The 18,572-nt window shown below is 44.5% G+C and overlaps 1 protein-coding gene across 5 annotated transcripts in view; it reads left to right on the plus strand.

The window, feature by feature from the left end:
* Positions 1–18,336, plus strand: part of zbtb46 (zinc finger and BTB domain containing 46) — a 63,521-nt gene extending 45,185 nt beyond the window's left edge. For 3 of the 5 annotated variants that reach the window (XM_030055264.1, XM_030055263.1, XM_030055265.1), the window contains exons 4-7: positions 702–983; positions 5,765–6,090; positions 7,725–7,767; positions 7,904–10,971. In XM_030055264.1, the coding sequence (XP_029911124.1) occupies positions 702–983; positions 5,765–6,090; positions 7,725–7,767; positions 7,904–8,721 (1,469 nt within the window). In that variant the 3' untranslated portion in view covers positions 8,722–10,971. Of the gene's footprint in view, positions 1–701; positions 984–5,764; positions 6,091–7,724; positions 7,768–7,903; positions 10,972–11,851; positions 12,028–13,757 lie in introns of those variants that run through there. The other 2 variants (XM_030055267.1, XM_030055266.1) reach the window with 2 other exon arrangements.
* The last annotated feature ends 236 nt before the right edge of the window (positions 18,337–18,572 follow it).

The raw sequence follows: 18,572 nt of genomic DNA on the forward strand, positions 1-18,572 counted from the left end.
ACAGCTTTTCTACACACTCTGCTTTCAATGACACTGACGGCTAAACGCACACACACACACACACACCAACACACACACACACACACTTTATGTCTGTGCCTGCCTTTCTCTGTGTCTCACTCTCTCCGTCTCTGATCTCTCTGTATTTTGTTGACTGGCGATGATGAGGTATGTTTGGGAGTCGAGGAGAAAGAAGGAGATGAATCAGAGCGGTGACGTGTCGGTAGACGATACCGAAAACATGGGGTTGAAATGATGACTCGGCTGAGAGGTTTGAAAGAAAGAATAGCTTTAATATGGTCTTTTTACACTCAGACTGCACTGTCGTCTCTGACGGGCCGGTGAAAGCCTCGAGTCTCCGAAATGTCAGCTTTTCAGGAACTATAAAAAAAAAAGGCAGCCTTGTTTTTAGCTTGACCACCGTTGCCTTTTTGAGTTTATCCAGGGAGGTTTTGAAAGGATTTCATGAGCTCAAGGGTGGCAGAATTTCCTCAACCCACAGAGGAACATGTAATCCTTCAACTGAAGTTTAAACAGCGCTATATGAAACGTTTCAAATCATCGCCCCCCTGCCACCCACTTGAAATTTCCCTGCCTTGGGTTGTGTTGCCCGTGCTAAATCATTATAATGCCAGTCAGTGATGCTTCTGGAGGGACAGGGGAGCCTCACCCGTCTTCTGTCTCATTTTCTTTTTTGTCAGGAGCCGACGTGACCGAGCCCAACAGCTCAGACAGCCGCGGAGAACGCCTCGACTTCTTCCTCAAGCAGGAAGAGGCTCTGGCCGCAGAGACCGGCTTCTTGGGCCCCAACGAATCGGAGGAGGCCGGGGGAGGGGCCGGGGGCGGGACGCCGGCATCGGTGGCCAATCTGAAGGCGGCACTGATGAGTAAGAACAGCCTGTTGTCGTTGCGGGCTGAGATGATGGGAGATGATAACCCCCTGCTGTACGAGTACCTGCCCAAAGGAGGACACTCCCTGTCTCGTAAGTCCTTGTTTACTAACACTGCGCTCACACTGATTGTTACACACACACACACACACATACAACCACACAACTCATGATAACCCACGACTCAGTTATACATAAACTGCTCACAATCTACTATTGTATTTTTGAGCACCCGCTCCATTCGGTCACCTGTGCGACATAAAGCACACAGACTTGACCACTGTTGACACGCGCGGCCTCATCAGCCAACGTATTTGCGCGCATGTGTGCATGCATGTGTGCGTGTGTGTATGAATTGCCACTCGAGTGTGTAACAGGCTTGTGTTGCGATGCCAGTGATGACTAGTCAGCGGTGACTCAGTGAGAGAACATTTTGCTGGGATCGCTTTCGCTGTTGTGAGAAAATATTTGTATGGTTTTATGAGAGGCTCTCTGTGTGCATCAGCGGGTCCACGGCAACATTTTCGCAGCGCCATGAAGAAGCAACTTGACGGCAACAGGTGTTCAGAAATTATTTACTTAAGGCTGGTTTTCTTTGCCGCCTTGTTCACTTGGGTGTCATCAGTTATTGTCATGGTTTTGGTTTTTAAAATACTTCCCGTTTTGAAGGTGCATCCAACACTATAAGAGAAGTGAGGTGAGCACATATTTTCATGTTAAAGAGAGTTTTTTCATAATATGAGAGCACACTGACAAATTTAGCACTGTAAAAATTTAAACTGTGTTTTAGTATTTATTTTTTAACAGTCTTTTTTTTTGTGTGTGTGTGTGTGGCAATTGACAGTTTTGCTTGATAAACCCTTTCATAACAAAAGCTTGAATATTCCTCTCAGTGCCCATAGTTATTTTAGACCCAACAAATTTCTAATTTCATAAAGGATACTTATGTGTGCTCAATTTATTTTCGCCTTTCAGTGAGGGTGTTTAACTGTCGCTGTGTCTACATCTGTGTATCTCAGTGCGCGTCTGCGAATGTGAGTGTATGCTTGCTTGAGTTCATGTCCGCGTGGGCACATTTGTGTGTGTGCGTGCGTGTGTGTGTGTGCCTCGCGTGCTCATGTATTTCTTTGCTTTTACTGGCTAGTAATTGGATCTTTTGTCCCGAGTTCTGCCTGTCTTTGTGAGAGGAAGAAAAGCAAAGGAAGGGTACAACTCCAAGCCTCGTCATGCCTTTTGAGTTTAGCCCCACTCACCTACAAAAGACAAGACAGGGCCAAGATTGAATAGACCAAAACACATTCACAATCGCACGCGTGCACACATGCACACACTTGCACTCGCAAACACACGCACGTCACATCACCCCTTTTGTGCAAGTGTTAAGTGTGTGGGATTGAGATGTTTCTGTTGGCTTAAAGAGGAGAATCAGCCGCTGTCACAGCACAGACAGACAGCCTCACAAGCTCCAATGAAGGGAACAAGAGGCTGTTCCACGGATACACACACATGCACTCACGCACACACACGCACACAGCCTTGACTATATGAAAAGCAGAATTCAAGAATTCAGAGAATGTTAATGATTTGCTCTCTGGAAGAAGAGGGAAAAAAAAAAAACATGTTTTATGAGACTTATAGTTGTATTTCAGTTGTCACCAAAGAAATCCTCAGGGAGGGTTTTGGTTTGCCAAACCCAGTTTTGAATTCCCCACACAATGGGGTTAGAGAAATGGGCTTGTCGGGATGGCCAGCCAACCAACCCTCCCTCCCCCCCTTTCCCTTCCCCTCTCCTCCTCCTTCTCCCTGTCTCTAAATGAGGGCTGAAAATAAACAAACACTGTACCTCAGATTACTGGGCGGAGAAGGACAAGTCTGCCTTGTTTGACAGATTGCTGCTCCCTCCCTCCATCCCTCCGTCCCTCCAGTCCTCCGGTCCCCCCTCTTTTTTTCCCCTCCTCCTGTTGTCCTGCCTACTTCTCCTTCACCCCTCCTTAACATCCTTCCTGTCCTTCTTTCCTCCTGTTCCACCCTTACTCCCCCCCTCACACCATCCCTCTCTCTCTCTCTCTCTCTCCCTCCCTTGATTTCTCCTTCACCCCTCCTTAACACTCATCCCTCACACTCTCCCTTACTCCCTCCTCCTCTGGCCGCCTCTCGCAGTTCTTCCCTATTTGTCTCACTCCTGTCTCTTTCCCCCCTTCTTTTTACTTCAGCTGTGGAGCATCAAAGTGCGTTGGTTAAAAATCCTGGGAAAGTATTGATCTGTACAGAGAGGAGGTAGAGCAAGGTCACCTGGCCCAATTCAAGACAGACCACTGAATATCAGAAAAGGGCCTTGACACAGCGATTCCATCCCTCTCTTTCTCTCCCTCGCTTTCTCTTTCCCTCTCTCTCTGTCTAGGAGTGCATCAATCACTTAACTTTTAATTTTTTTTTTCTTCACAAAAATATATAGATGCAACATATATATAAATATGCAGCTTCACTCTCCATTTTGAAAACATGGAATTCAAACAAACCTTTTTAAGTACAGTAGGTACATTGCGTCGCCTTGGCATGTCCTCACAGTGTGACCCAAATGCAGGTTGAACCTGTTTTGTTCTCCTTTGCATGGATCATGGACAATATCCTCTTGGCATGTGAAAACACCAAAATACAGTCCAACGGTTCCGTATGTCAGTCAGCCTCCTAAATCCAATTAAGATAACTGGGATTAGACCCCGCTATCCCTCTGTGCGTCAGACAATCAATGCCAGACAATGGATTTTGCCGGACCTTCCCCATGCACCTGTCCGCGCTGCCACTGCGTACTACCTGTAAAGAACATCCAATTAGTTAAAGGGATCATACTGACATTATTGAACTTTCTCTCCAATAGCTAGTCATCACATCTACTTTTGAAATTGACTCATCGTGTGGCTCCCAACTCCTCTGTATTGACTCTCTCCGGGGGTTTGATATTTATTTGTCAATGTGACAATAACACTGTTGATCTTGTGCACAATACTCAATAGTATTTTTGGATTTGAAATTTAGACGCCGTATGGGAATTTTATGACCTCCAGCCCCTTGTAAACAGAGAGGGAAATTATAAACAGTAGGGGTTAATGTAAATGCGGAATAAATGTGTGACTTAACGGTGGAATTTTCCTTTCAAAGTCATTTTATCAACATTATTTGCAGACTTCTCTGTGAATGTTTGAACTGCAGTATATAAGTACAGAGTCTGAGCCACAAACCCAGATCCGCCGTTATATTTCTCACAGTAATAAGAGGAGATAAAGTAAAACTGTCCATAGGTTAGTGCCAAGGGGCAGCTTTAGTAAATCTAAGTTGATTAGCTATTAGCAATTGGTTAGTCACCTTAATTGCCTTGCCTGAAGTTATAAACCTAATACAACCTCTCTTCACCCGCGCTGGATGGGATAAAGCTTGCCGAGTGAAAAGGAGATCACAGGAATTATTTTTTTTGCCGGGTATAAGTTATGCATTTTATTACCTTTTATTTCTCTCTTTCTTTCTTTTTCTTATCTCTCATTACTCTTGTCACTCCGCGGTGAGTGAGCCCACTGCTATTTGCTCTGTTTACAGCTCGCCAGACAAGACTGCAGTATCAGGCCAAAGCTAGTTAAATGAGAGGAGTTTACAGAAACTACAGCTGGATTTTAAAAATCTTCAAGGGGGGGTGAAGGGAGACCATTTAACCCTGTCTGTATAGATAATCCATGATAGCGCTTTTCCCAGAATCTCCAATCTCCGCTGCCAGAACACCATTTGTTTATCAGCTGCAGCGGAGCTACCTCTCACCTGTAGCCCGGCCCTTCCCTCTCTATCTCTATTTCTCCCTCCTTCTTCATGTTGTTCCTCCTGTCAGTGCCTGGGGTGGGGAAGAAACGGGGAGTTAAGTGTCTGTGTGTGTGTGTGTGTGTGTGTGTGTGTGTGTGTGTGTGTGTGTGTGTGTGTATGTGTGTTTGGTAAGTGGGAGTGAGGAGTGTCGGGTGCGGTAGTTGAACATTCCAGGAATCCGTCCACAGCCGAGCCTCATGGTTGTGTGATTCTGTCCGTTGTGCAGAGGAGGGCAATGAATGGCTAACCCACTGCATAACTCTGGAGACATTCCCTGAAACACTGCCCAGACACGCATGCACACACACACTCACACACACACACACACACACACACACAATCCCGAATAATCCGCAATACATTATACTTTGATTAATATGCACTATACGAAAAAGATATGCACATATTCGGCACCATCCAACTGTATGTAATATTAATGTAGCAGAACAAGCCTCTCTGTGAATGCTGTTGCTGCGGAGGGCTCAAGGCTCTATGAATAATTGGAAAATTATTCCTTATCCACCGTGCCTTAACTTGTTACATGTTGCTGGTAAATCTTATCTGGTCGATATAGCCATCCTTTACCCAGCGTGTAGAGAAAGTGTTCACTTCAGCTACAAGATGGCTCCTCTCCAAAACAATCTCCCTCCACACTACAGAGGATCCTCAAGCCCTCTCCTTATATGCATTTTACTCTCTCACGCACTGCATACACACTCGCACAAAAACACGCACACGGCCATCCTCTGCGCACGCATGTGGGTGGAAGGAGAAGGAGAGCAGAGGAGCGAAAGAAAAAGAGAGAGAAAGAGAGAAGAGAAGCCCTAACCCTTTCCCCTCGGCTGGTGGAAAGTGAAACTTCAGAGTTTTTCTTCCTCCCCCTCTCCATAGTGTTTGGTAGTGTAGCACTGGCAGCCTCTGTGTGCCCCCCTGCCCACTCTCTCCCGTTGTGTGCTGGTGGCCAGCTGCTAGCAGAGTTGCAGTTGTACGTGAGTGGGTGGGTGAGACTCGTTTCCTGTGCTCCTCAGGGCTCCGCTCCAACAACTACTGCAGCACGCTCCGGCCAGGGGCCACGGGGGCCACTATTCATAACAAACAGGGGGCTGGCTCCTCTCCTCCTCCTCCTCCTGCTGCTCCTCTTCTTCCTCCTCTTCTTCCACCATCACCACCACTACCACCATCATCAACATCAGCATACTGCCCACCCACTCCACCCACGCCACTGCACCCCTCTGAGCCTCGGCCCCTGGAGGCCCGCGGTCTGTGGGCTGGGGCCCCCCCGCCGCGTTCAGAAGGGCTGGACATGGAAGTGGAAGAGGCCCCCGAGGGCCCGGAGCCCTCCACCTTGCCCGAGGTAAGCACACAGAGCCTGGCTGAGCCCGAGGGCAGAGGCTGCTCTCCGGGTACCGCTCCTCCTCCATCAGTTTACCCGTGTCAAATCAGAGTGAGATGCATGTAACGCTGAGCTGAGATCAGTGTCCGGGGAGCAGCTTCGCCCTCTTTCTTCTAACACACTGAGCGGGGTGAGAGGTGGTGGAGAAGGAGGGTGACAGGTGACGGGGAGGATGGATATTTGTAGTCTAAATCAACACCCCCGCCACCCAGCCAACCTGTGCAGCACACAGAAGCACACCATCGCCCAACCCCTCTCAGTATCTTATGTTCTCTCTGTGTGGAATCTGGCATATTTCCTGCTGCACTGCTGTCTGTTTTCTTTTGTTTGTCTTTGGTCTTTTGTTTTCTTTGTCCCTCTGTATTCTTTGTTTGCATCTTCTCTTCTTTTCAGATTTTCCATCCTTCACTGTGTCTCCTTTTTTTCATGCGATCTTTAATATAGCTAGACCCGAATTCACCTTCATGCCCCGAGTCATTGCTCAGCATTAGTGGTAATGTAGTTTATAGTGATCATATTAGAGATGACATTCCTAGTCCCGATGGTAGCATGTGCTTAGAGATGGCAGATAACAGGCGGGGTAGTGAGGTGAGACTGAATAGAATCAATACTAGTAGACAATGAGAGGTTTTCTCTCACAGCCCAGGAAATTGTTTGTTCTATTGGATGTGTGTGTGTGTGTGTGTGTGAGAGAGAGAGAGAGAGAGAGAGAAAGAGAGTGAGAGAGAGAGAGAGCATGGCAGTATGAATATGTGTATGATTCTGTGTGGATGTGAGCGCATGGCAGTCTGTATGTGTGTATGTTTCTGTGTGTGTGTGTGTGTGTGTGTTTGTGTTTGTGTGTGAATGTGTGTGTATATGTGTGAGTGAGCATTTAGGAGCAGCATTTGATTTCAGTGGACCTGCCTCCCAACAAGCCTCCCTATCTCTGTGGACAAGCCATCTGTTTGCCCAGTGCATGGTGTTCTGTTCTTGGAGAGGAGGAGGGGGGTGTGTAGGGATGTAGGAGAGGGGGGTGAAGGAATGGTAGGAACATGGAGTAGGCGGAGGAGGGGTAAGCTGTAGATTGGATGTGGAGGAGAGGAGAGCGGGGTGGGGGTTGGGGGGGGGGTTTCGGTACACCTTGCTAACACACATACACCCACCCAAGGGAATATGGGGTGGGTGGGGTTGAACCGAAAAAGAAAAAGTGCAACTCTCTCGCCAGCAGACACTCAATACTCCATCTTTCTCCTTGCCATCACTACCTGTTGTAGAGTGTATAGGTGCTCATACTGTCTCCCCTAGGACAGCACTAGCATGCAGGAAATGTCAGCTGTGCACATGACTTTCTGACTTTGACTGTGCTCATTTTTTATATGCAACTTTCAATCATTATAACTTCTTGTTTTTCTCTTCTGTTTGCTTTTTCTCTGTACTTTTTCTGTTATGACTTCTTTTTTTTTTCCCTACTCTGTCTCGTGGATATTGTATGTGAGAAAAAGATTGGTCTCCACAGCTTGCCTCACCTACCTGTCTCCTGCATGCCCAGAGAATATACCATACAGGGCTATAGAAATTGGTATGTGCTGTAACTGGATGTCTTGTGCTTTCAGGAGGACATAAAAGATAAAGAGGACGTGAAACAATACAGCACAGGTATGGATGAGGCCCGGAAAGTTCAAATAAGGTCATGTCTATGTAACTTTAGAAAGAGCTAGTTCTTCTTTTACCTCATCTCTCTCTCGCACTTCACCCTCACTCACATTTCTCACTCTCCTTTTCGCTCTCTCAGCCTTGGAAGGTGACCAGTCTCCTGTGGAGAGGGATCAGATGGCTGAGGGGAGCTGTGCTGGAGGTTTGGCCGGGCCTGCCTCCCTGCCCGTGGCTGGTGGAGGGGCTAGAGGGCTGGAGGTGCTGGGTGGAGAGGCTGGATCAGGGGGCAGAGTGCTGCCAGAGCCCGGTGCCTGGCCTACACAGGGGTTAGCCTGCTCCCTGTGCAAGCGGCTGTTCAGCAGCCTGGAGCATCTCAGGGAGCATGAGTACCGCCACGCCCTGTCCCTCATGGCCTTGTCGCTAGACTGGCCTAGCATGCAGGGCGCATTCCACCAACCTACCCAGCCCCACCACCAGCCCCAGCCTCAGCCTCTCCTCCACCACCGGGCTCTCTACCGCCCTGCAGTGGCAGAGCCTGCGCCAGCGCGTTACCTCTGCTCCCAGTGCCCCGCCAGTTTCACCCTCAAGTCCAATGCAGACCGCCACGAGAAGACCATTCACTTCAAGAAGAAGCTGATGCAGTGTGTGTACTGTCTGAAGCACTTCAGAGACCGCACGGACCTGCACAGGCACCTCTCCTCTGTGCACTCCAAAGAGAGAGGGCACACCTGCCCTGTCTGTGCCAAGGCTTTTAGCACCCAGAAAAACCTGGCAACGCATGTCAAGGTGTGCTGCCAGGTGGGGTCCATGCCAGGAGCCGTGCCAGGAACAGTGGTGGGGCTGGGAGGGAGCTTTGGGATGGAAATGTCTCAGGGTGGGGTTACTGATCCACTGTGGGGGCTTCGACCAGAGATGAAAGTAGAAAATCATAATCATAGTATCAATGTGGAAAATTGAGATGGATATAAAAACCGTAGACCTACGCACACATTGTACATGCATATCCATCACATTTGCACACATTAATGCATTTTATGCTTATATCATGCCAATAATGATCTGTGGTCTCATTGCACTGAGAGGGGAAGAATTCCCTCTATAAGAAAATACCCATTGACATGATTATAAATAGCTAGGAACTCTTATTTTTTACAGATTGCAAACATATTGTGAATATTAGTATTTTGAAGATGAAAGATGAATTTGCATATCTTTTGTATGCATTTCTTTTTGCGGAAAACTTTCATGTCAACAATGCAAAATTGCTATGCAAACTGACCTGTTTGATCAAAATCTTGACTGAATCTGATATATGTATATGTCTGATTTGTGTGAATATTTTTAGTAAATGCTGATTAGACTCATGAACAGGTGAACTCTTTAGCGTGATGGTGCTGTGTGGGAAGGGGGACGTCTTTCAACCTCCATAACCTCAACCACTTGTCTGGCTCTCTGTCGCCAGTCAGTAGTCTGCCTAAACTCTCTTCTCCTTTTTAGGCAGAGAGATCTTTATCTTTGTGTCCAACCCTGCATTATGGGCACAAAGACTCTCAGACACAGTTAAAATGTGCTTGTCTTTACTGTGGTTCACAGCCCACACAACTGCACCACCTGCAGGAACTCAGCAGTATTGCACTGCCGCTCTGTCGGAGCATATAGGAAATACCCAAATCAGATTATGTACATTGCCTGTAGCAGTGCACCTTATACCAAAAAAATAAGAGTTTGAATGGGGGTTTGAAGAAGTTAAATAGATTCTAAATGATTTTATAAGCTACTTTTCTTTCAACCTTATGCCTAAAAGCAAAAGAGAAAGGCAATTCTGCAGATCTTTAACTCTTAAAGTATCATCCAGTCTTCCACCAATCAGGACAAGTAGGAGCTTGTCTTCAGTCATCAGTGTGACATGATTACCTTTAGCCAGTGCTATCAGATCAGTACAGATGGAGGGGATGTGCTGAACAAGACAAAGCCAGTTAAAACAACAGACAAGCAGCAGCATGGATGGGGGTTGGGTGGTGGCCCTTTCTCTCTCCCTGTGTCCATCTCTCTGCCCCAGATCTGCGTGCTCTCTTGTTGCTAAGCGTGGCTGAAGCTGGACAATAATTGGTTCTTCATGGCCCCGGCCCTTCTTGTATCCTGACCCCTTCTACTAAAGAGGAAGTGGGTGGACCGAGGGCAGATGTCCGTTAAAGTAGATGACCTTAGTGATGTCACTGGTGCAGACAGATAGCGGTGTAGTAGAAGAGGGAGGATCGGGGGAGACAAGTGAAAAAATGCAGGAGGGTAATAATGAGGGACGTGAATAGAGGGTGAGTTGGATGGTGGGTATTGAGGAGCTAAAGGGCTGGAGGACGGTGTATTAAGCATGAACATTCATTTCACTCGGAATGATTAATAACGTCATTTCATAGCAATTTCTGCCAAACATTTTCCCTTCTGAGTTTACAGCAGGCCTTAAGGATAAACACAGACATTTTCCTGACACAGGCCAATTAGTGGAAGGGATTTTTGTGATACAGAGGTTTGTACTACCTCCAACTAGGTATCTAAGCTTTCTGCTCTGTGTCTTATCGTGTATGCCCATACTGTGAACATTACCCAAAGGGAACAGACCCATCAAGATCCTCTGAGGTATCTCTTGGCCATTGTAGCAGGTGCAGTAAAATAAGTGTCATTTGCATGTGTAAAATCAGAGCTGGTGTCCATTTTAGGGAATCCATCCCCATACTGACCTGTGAAAAAAGGGGAACTCCCACATGATCAACCCTTATTCTAGTATAGGATCTCTTTACTCAGGTAGTACAATCTGTCCTTGCCTGTGGTAAATGCAGACAAGCAGGCATGAAACAAAGAACTAACATGGAACTCAGTAGGGTCATGCCATCATTGTGGCAAAAAAAGGTTGTTATGTGATTTAATTTTTTGTTCGTCTGTTTATTATTGTAAATAGTGAGGGAAATTTATTCTAGTTTCTGAGCCCTGCCTCTGAAAATCCCATGTACATAGATGTGTACTTTTCTAAACATGATGAGCTCCTGCTTGTAGTTTTTATTCTATAATTAAATTGTGATAATTAAATTGTGATGGAAAATGTGAATATGTTTCTGCAGTTGTTCTCTTTTATCCAAGTGTCTGTGTCATACGTTTATTCACACAATCACTGCAATATTCTCCCCTCTATCTTTTCATTTTAGCTAAGCAATTAAAAAAAAAAAAAAGACGCTGAAATTAACCTGTTATCTTGTTCATGTGTACTTGCATGTCTTTTGTTGATACACTGTCTAGTCTATAATCAGAGCAGAAGTCTGTTTGCAGACTGAGGTAATTATATCATATCACTTCAAGCGTATAGCCCTCAGCTGTGTGTTTGACCCCTCCTTCCTTGTACTGTAGATGTGTACAGTGTGTGTTGTGCTTGTGAAATTATAAAGCCAGTCCTGATCTTTTCATGGGCCTATGCTTTTGGTAAAGTTTTTCATCATTGGTGAAACACATGCTCGCATGCACACACACACACGCATGCGCACACACACAGTCTGTTTATTTGAATGCCCTTCACCTAGCTTAACTGCCATTTAAGTCTAGACCTTGAGATAATTGGCTTAGCAAACCCTCAGCATTAGATTGGGACATGGTATTAGCATTAGTTTGTTTTTGTTTGTTTTTTTGTGTGCTGTTTTTTTTGTCAAAGCCTCTGTGTTTTTGTGTGTGTGTGTGTGCGTGTGTGTGTGTGTGTGTGTGCGATTATGTCTCCTAACCTTCAGTCCTCTGTCTGTGCCTGTGTTTTGCTGTCCACAGAAAAGACTTTCTAGAGCAACCGAAGCACACTGACTGTTGTGTTGGTGTTTATAGTATCCCTTTTCCTTTATTGCTTTAGTATGGAGGAAGAGCTGTTGCCAGGGCAACTGTAGCTTTGACTGGTGTTGGGGTGGCCACGGGAATTGATAGTACATATCTAGACCATGTTGTAAATTAAATGTAATAAGTGGAAAGTATTGTCTGGGTTTATTTAAAAGACATTTGTTGAACACTAATCCATCTTTTTTTTCCCCCTCCCCTTCCATGCCTCCCTCTCTGCCTACAGTGAATGACTTCACGGTGATCCGTAAAAAGTTCAAGTGCCCCTACTGCAGTTTCTCTGCCATGCACCAGTGCATCTTGAAGAGGCACATGCGCTCACACACCGGTGAGAGGCCCTACCCCTGTGAAATCTGTGGCAAGAAGTTCACCAGGAGGGAGCACATGAAAAGACACACGCTGGTGAGTGTAGAGGTAGTTGATGACCAGTAGGGTGCAGTAAACCACACAGAAGACAGCTGGCACCACTCACATCCCCCTGTTGTCCCGCTCAACCCTTGTTCTGCTCCTCCGCACTCCTTTTACACTTTGATACCTCAAACCAACTGTATGCAGCCAACAGACACACACACACACACACACACACACACACACACACACATCCCCATGCTGGCCTCTGTAAAAGGAAACTGTCAAATGTCAGCACCTTCTAATATAGGCAGTGGGTGATCTGTTATTTTCCAGCAAGGGGGATGGCCCCTTATTGGCCCCCACACCACCAACACACACACACACACACCCATATTCACCTCCCATATTCACATTACTGCAGGACGCCTTAACCATAACTGTGGCATTTCTAATTTTAGAATTCAAGAAATTTGGACTTTCCAATTATCGTCCTTCTCTCCCTACTACAATTGTCTTTTATTGTCTGTTGACTGTGTATTAAAGTGAGTGAATACACCTCTAAATTTTAATTTAAATTAGGTGTATGTAAATGTTAAATTTTATGACAGGTTTTTTTCATGTTTCTCTCAATAATAACAAATATTATAATTAGCTATTATGATTAATTTAATCAGTCCCATTACCTGCTCTGCTCCAAACATGTATAATAAGAACTATATCTGTAGTCACGTCTCCCCTAAAATATTTTTTTTATAGAGGTGACTTGGACTGGTGTGTATTTTCAGCAGCACAGACGCTAATGAATTATCATAGAAATATTAAAGGACTATTATAGGAATACTACAGGCAGCAGTGTGTCTCTATGATCCTCTTGCTCCTCTGAGACGTCGCTCACTTTGCTCATGAAGGTGACGCCACTCTAAAGGGTATATAGATATATACCGCCAGGCCATACTAAAATGTCGATACCTGACATTTATAATTATACATAACACAACCTCATTGTGAGCTTTAGTAACGAGAAACTTACCACTCTGCTGCTGCCCCTTTGACACAGTACAGTCAAATATGTCTTGAAATTGTGCACTCAATAAAATTTATCTGTGCGTTCAAGATTTTTTGTAGCATTAGCCTTGTATCTCCACGCCATTCACGGCTGATGCTGCATTCACTTGAATTTGGAACTCAGAATTTCCCTCTTGTCAGTTTGTGACCGGTGACCACATGAGGTTCATGGTGTCAACTCGGGATAAATGAATGCTCAGAAGAAGAAGAAACTGTTCGGTAATAGAAAAGACAAAAGCATACATTTTCAAGGAATGTTGTCGCAGGTTGGAAATTTACACGATTGAAATTTTTGGGTCTGAGTTCAAGTGAATGCAGCTTTAGTTGACTTTGCAGCGAAAGGGTGTGAACATACACAAGGCTGTGTAGTATTGTAAATGCTAAATAAAACCTCTTAGAAATCAAGGTTTGCAACATTTTTTTTGAAAGGACAATTTCCAGATATTTTTGACTGCGCCTTGATTTTCCAGTTTTCAAACATTTATAATCTGTCCTTTAATTTGATTGCATAACAAGTCATTTTGAATACAAGAGCCATATCATGATATACAATCCTTAATAACTAAACCCTTGAAATAATCCTCATATTCTTTTCTCTATCTAATTATTTTATTTTGCTTCATTAAAGAGCTCTTTTCCTGCTCTCTACTCCCTTTACCCTGTCACACCCCAAACCAAAATGCAGTATTTGTGAATGGTGTTTATCCATCCAACAGGTTCACAGCAAAGACAAGAAGTATGTCTGTAAAGTATGCAGCAGAGTCTTCATGTCAGCGGCCAGCGTGGGAATCAAACATGGCTCCCGCCGCCATGGCGTCTGTGCCGACTGCTCTGGCCGGGGCATGGCCGCGCTGTTGGACCACAACGGGGAGGTGGGTGGAGACATCTCTCCAGAGGAAGAGCTGTACCCTGGTGACCATCGTTTCCATGACGACCAGGCGGAGTGCGACGGCGACGGAGAAGGGGAAGAGGAGATGATGGTGGAGGGGGACGGGGAGATGATGGGTGAGGGGGAGGAGGAGGGAGGGAAATGGAAGGACTCAGGGATGATCGCCGAGGGGGACGGAGCGCTGGACAATGAGAAGGAGGAGAGCGACTCCTCGGCGCAGGAGGGGGAGCAGCAGAATGGGAGCGAGAAGGACTTTGCCTGGATCTCCTAGGATACGTTGGGCTCTCCTCAATGGCTCGTCGACCAATCTCTGAGGATCTCTTGCGATCTCTTGGGCAGAATCCTCTGCTCTCTTTACCCATTTGTCCCACCGTGGGCAGGCCTTCCTCTGAATGGAAATGCTGAAGGGTGATGCGCGACAATGATCTAAAACCATTATGGGTGACACGCTCATATGCACACACACACACTCACGCATACATACATAACACACACAGACAAACACACTTAGGCTATTCTCATACCAACCTTGTGCTGGTCATGACTGCCATAGTAGAAAGAGAGTGGTTGCGAGATGGCTCAAGCAAAAGGCTTTTTCTGCTTACCTCCTTTACTTCTGATGCAGTGTTTTTTGTGTTTGGTTGTTATTTTTTTTCCCTGAGGGTTCAGGCCAGAGTCCTGTAGTTTTATACTCTGTCACAACGAGAATCAACGGGGACGCTGCCAAGGACCTGGCCAATGCTAGACTGCAACTTTGTATGTTTGCCGTCACAATCGCCATGGAAACCAAGGATCATTGACAGTGTAGGGAAACGGCCAGGAAAGGGGTGTCTTGGTGCCATCCGGCCCCAACGTTTCTGGGGACAGAATCTCTATAATGAGTCAAGGGACAGTCTTTATCTATTGCAAAGCTGCATGTGTCAAGAGGACTGGGCAGCCCGATGGCACATTGTTGATGCAGAATCCAACTGCCACAGACTTGCACTTTAACGACAACTGACTCTTGTCAAAGCCCCGAACCCGTGGTTTACATTTTTGATCTGATCTTTACTTACCTAAACAACTCGGTGACCGCACCTACCTTTAAGGATATACTTTATGTCCTCTTGACTGTTATCACGATATAGAAATCACTGAATCTTTGTGCAGTTTGCTGTTTATATAGCCTATGCCTTTCAGTGGGGTCCTTAATCTTTCACCTAAGTTTACCATATGATTCCTATCAACCCGTTCCAAGAAATACTGGAGATTTGACAGATCTACATACGATTTTTGGAAAAACTAGAATTTGAAAGAGGAATGGTGCGAGTGTGTGAGTGCGTGTGTATATGTATGTAAGTGTGTGTGTGTGCGTGAGAGAAAAAGGGAGAGAGAGCAAAAGAGAGATTTCTATGTAACAGTTTTGAGTCCTATGCAGGAGCCTCCGCAATCTTTAATCATCAAATGTAACTTCTCTAACCTTCCCTGTTATCAACACAAGCACACAATGGATCCACACATAACCCACACTTTTATCTCTTTCTCTCTCTCTCTCTCTCTCTCTCTCTCTCTCTCTCTCTCTCTCTCTCTCTCTCTCTCTCTCTCTCTCTCTCTCTCTCTCTCTCTCTCTGTGGGTGTCTGTGTGTTTCTTTCACACTGGAGCTTGTGATGACAGGATCCGAGAGCCAAGTCTCCCAAACCTAAGGAGGGGCTGCCTTTCTTTTTCTTTTTTTCTTTTCTTTTTTTTTTTTTTTTAAACAATTTTGCTTTGTTTTGGTCAGTCGTACGGTGAACACACTTTCGGAATATGGAATATGCAGAACCTTTCCATCTTATCGGACCACGGTTTCTCTTTCTTTTTGGTGACATTTTATCCGATTTTGTAAGATTAAAAGAAGAGGATTAAAATTGTGCTTGAAACTAGATCCAGAGTTTGATATTAGTAGAGTGTAATTATTAATTTGTTTTGTTTAACCGCTATTTATTGAAAAGCCGCATTGTGGATTCCTGATTTTGAGAAGTCATTCCCTCCTCTGTCTGTGTCGGGTGGACCAGGATGGCTGTTTGTATGCAAGAATGGATGAGTGCCCGGTGTCAAATGAGTGTTAAAGTCTATATTGATTTCTTAAGATTATTTCCATGTTTTTGGCAAGATATTTGACAATTCAAGTGAGGCAGATGACATGTCTTATTATTATGATTATCAGAACTATGATTACTGTTGTTGATGTTACTATTATTAATTATTATTAAGTGCTGGATGCTAAGCTTTATTGTGTGTTCTTTTTTGATATTTTATATCTTGTATAAGAAGAAAGAGCTTTTATACTTTGCCTTGTTGTGGACAGCAAGCCATGGGGCTTTTATCAACCTTTTATTGTGCCAGTTTTACGCTTTTTCTGTCGTATTTGCTTTTTTACCAAGGGAAAAACAAATTCACTGTCAATCTTCTCTGTTAGATATTGATTGAAACATATATTCCGCACACGCTTTTGCATCACTAATGTACACTAATTGATTAATATCAAAACCAAAAACAATCTAGTACGTTGTATACATAAAGTGCTTTTGTTTCACAGTGTGTGCGTGTGTGTGTGTGCAGGTGCTTTTGGATTTATTATTGTGGTTAATAGTTTTTTGTTGTTGGGTTGTTTTTATTTTGAACCTGTCATTATTTGTCACAGTTTGAAAAGTGCACGTTATGGTATTATTGTGTATATGAAGGGCTGTGTGAAAGGACCAGCTAGTTTATGGAGATTGCATCGTTAAAAACCCCGCTCTTTTCGGAGAGCCCCCGCAAAAGGTTCTACTGTACAAACAACTCGCGTAAGACCTGCGCAAATAGAAATGCAGCGTCGTCGATGATGCACCGTTCCCATCGGTGTCGAATCTATGTGCTGCATTTCTATATGCCGGCGTTTTTACCTGCTATTCCTGTACATTTAGATAAAGGGAAGTTGCGTGCTGCAGTAGTAACTCTGGGAAACATTTTGTTGCCAGTGCTGGTCGCAAACATAAGGCCTTTGCTATAGGCGCCATGGACTGCACTTCCCATCAACCCCCCCCATTGAGTAACTCTCAATACAATGTGATTTGTGATGCTTTCTTTGTGTCTGGCAACTATCTTTATTTAATTTGTATTATTTATTGTGTTTTTGGTTGACCCATTTATCAGATATCTCGAATTTCTTATTTTATAAGTGAGAAGAAAAAAAAAAGGAGACGAAAGACAATGGGTAGGATCTTATGAATGTTAAAGGTGGGATCGGAAGGAGTCCATGATCAGTGACAAATCTCTGTCCTGTGGTGCTGTCGTGGCCACCGAGAGACGTCTGGATGTATGTATGAGTCCCCAGCCCTGTGCTCTTCACGGCCTGTACTGTATGTCTTCTTCCTCATGCCGGGTTGTACTTCAGGAAACGTCCGCCATCAACCCCTCAATATGTGCCTCAATGACATTTCACCTGTGTGCTTGCAGGAGTGCGTGTGCGCGCGCGTGTGTGTGTTTGTATCGACGGATAGAGATTATTCAAATGTGACTGATCAGATTTATAGGTGCAAAATGTTTGAGGAAAGACTCCAAATGTTCTTCGGAGAGACAAATCAGATGACTGTCTTGGTTCTCTTTCCCACCGTGTGTTGATGACCTTTTGTGCCCTGATTCTGTGGTCTTAACTGCATGCCTGTGTTCATTTTGTCATACCAAAGCGGCGTCTTCGGCATCTGCACACAACTGTCTCATTCCACACAATGCAAAACTGGAACTGTTTGCTCTATTGCAGATGAATATGGGTATTCTTAGACGTGTTAAAATTGCAATCCTGATTTTAGCCTGTATAGCTTGATTCACATGTGCAAATCATGAAGCCATAGATATGGGTATATCTATATTATACTATAGTTCAAAATTGGCTCTTTTTATTTTAGATTCTGTTCTTCTACTAAGAGTGATGTGTGTATACCTTCATATATATGAATTTATATTACTATTATATATTATTTATTTTCTATCTCAAGTTTCGGAGGGTGTCTTTCATTTGTAAAGGGTCGCACTTGAAGCTTGAGGTTTGTTTATTTTTCGTTGGGAATAATATTGTTCAATATGATACTGACTTTATATTGATAATTATCATAAACCTGTGTTTGTAACAAAATGTGTTAAATAATCAAAAAAACCTGTCCCGTTTTTACACCTGTTTTGTTCTGGGCAGATTAAGTGCTCTTGTGCAGATATTTTCAGTTGGTAGTACTGATCACAAAGCATTTTTACAGTCAACCATGAGCCTCTTGTTTTGATGTTGGGGCTGGCCCACAAGCCGTCCAAGCCTCTTTCTAACTTCATGTTTAGTGGAAGAATTAGCTTGACTATTATTTGCAAAAACCAATCAGTCTCAATAAATTTTGAAATTGCTGCTGTAAAGAAGTAACCAATGCGTGTCGTCTATTTTTATTCCCATTTGGCTCCTCATTTCCTGTGTGAGGATTTATGGCATGGCAGTTGTCATAACCATAAAATGTCCACAGGGGGGCAGAATACACACAACAGTCAAGGACAGCAGACAAACATGAACTCATGCATTAAGTCTTTGGCTTCACTTGAACCTGATTTATCTAAACTCTCCTCAAGTGAAGGTAGATTTAATTACTTGCAACTATTAAATGC

The sequence above is a fragment of the Myripristis murdjan genome, chromosome 7 (genome assembly GCF_902150065.1).
Source record: "Myripristis murdjan chromosome 7, fMyrMur1.1, whole genome shotgun sequence".
Lineage (NCBI taxonomy): Eukaryota > Metazoa > Chordata > Actinopteri > Holocentriformes > Holocentridae > Myripristis > Myripristis murdjan.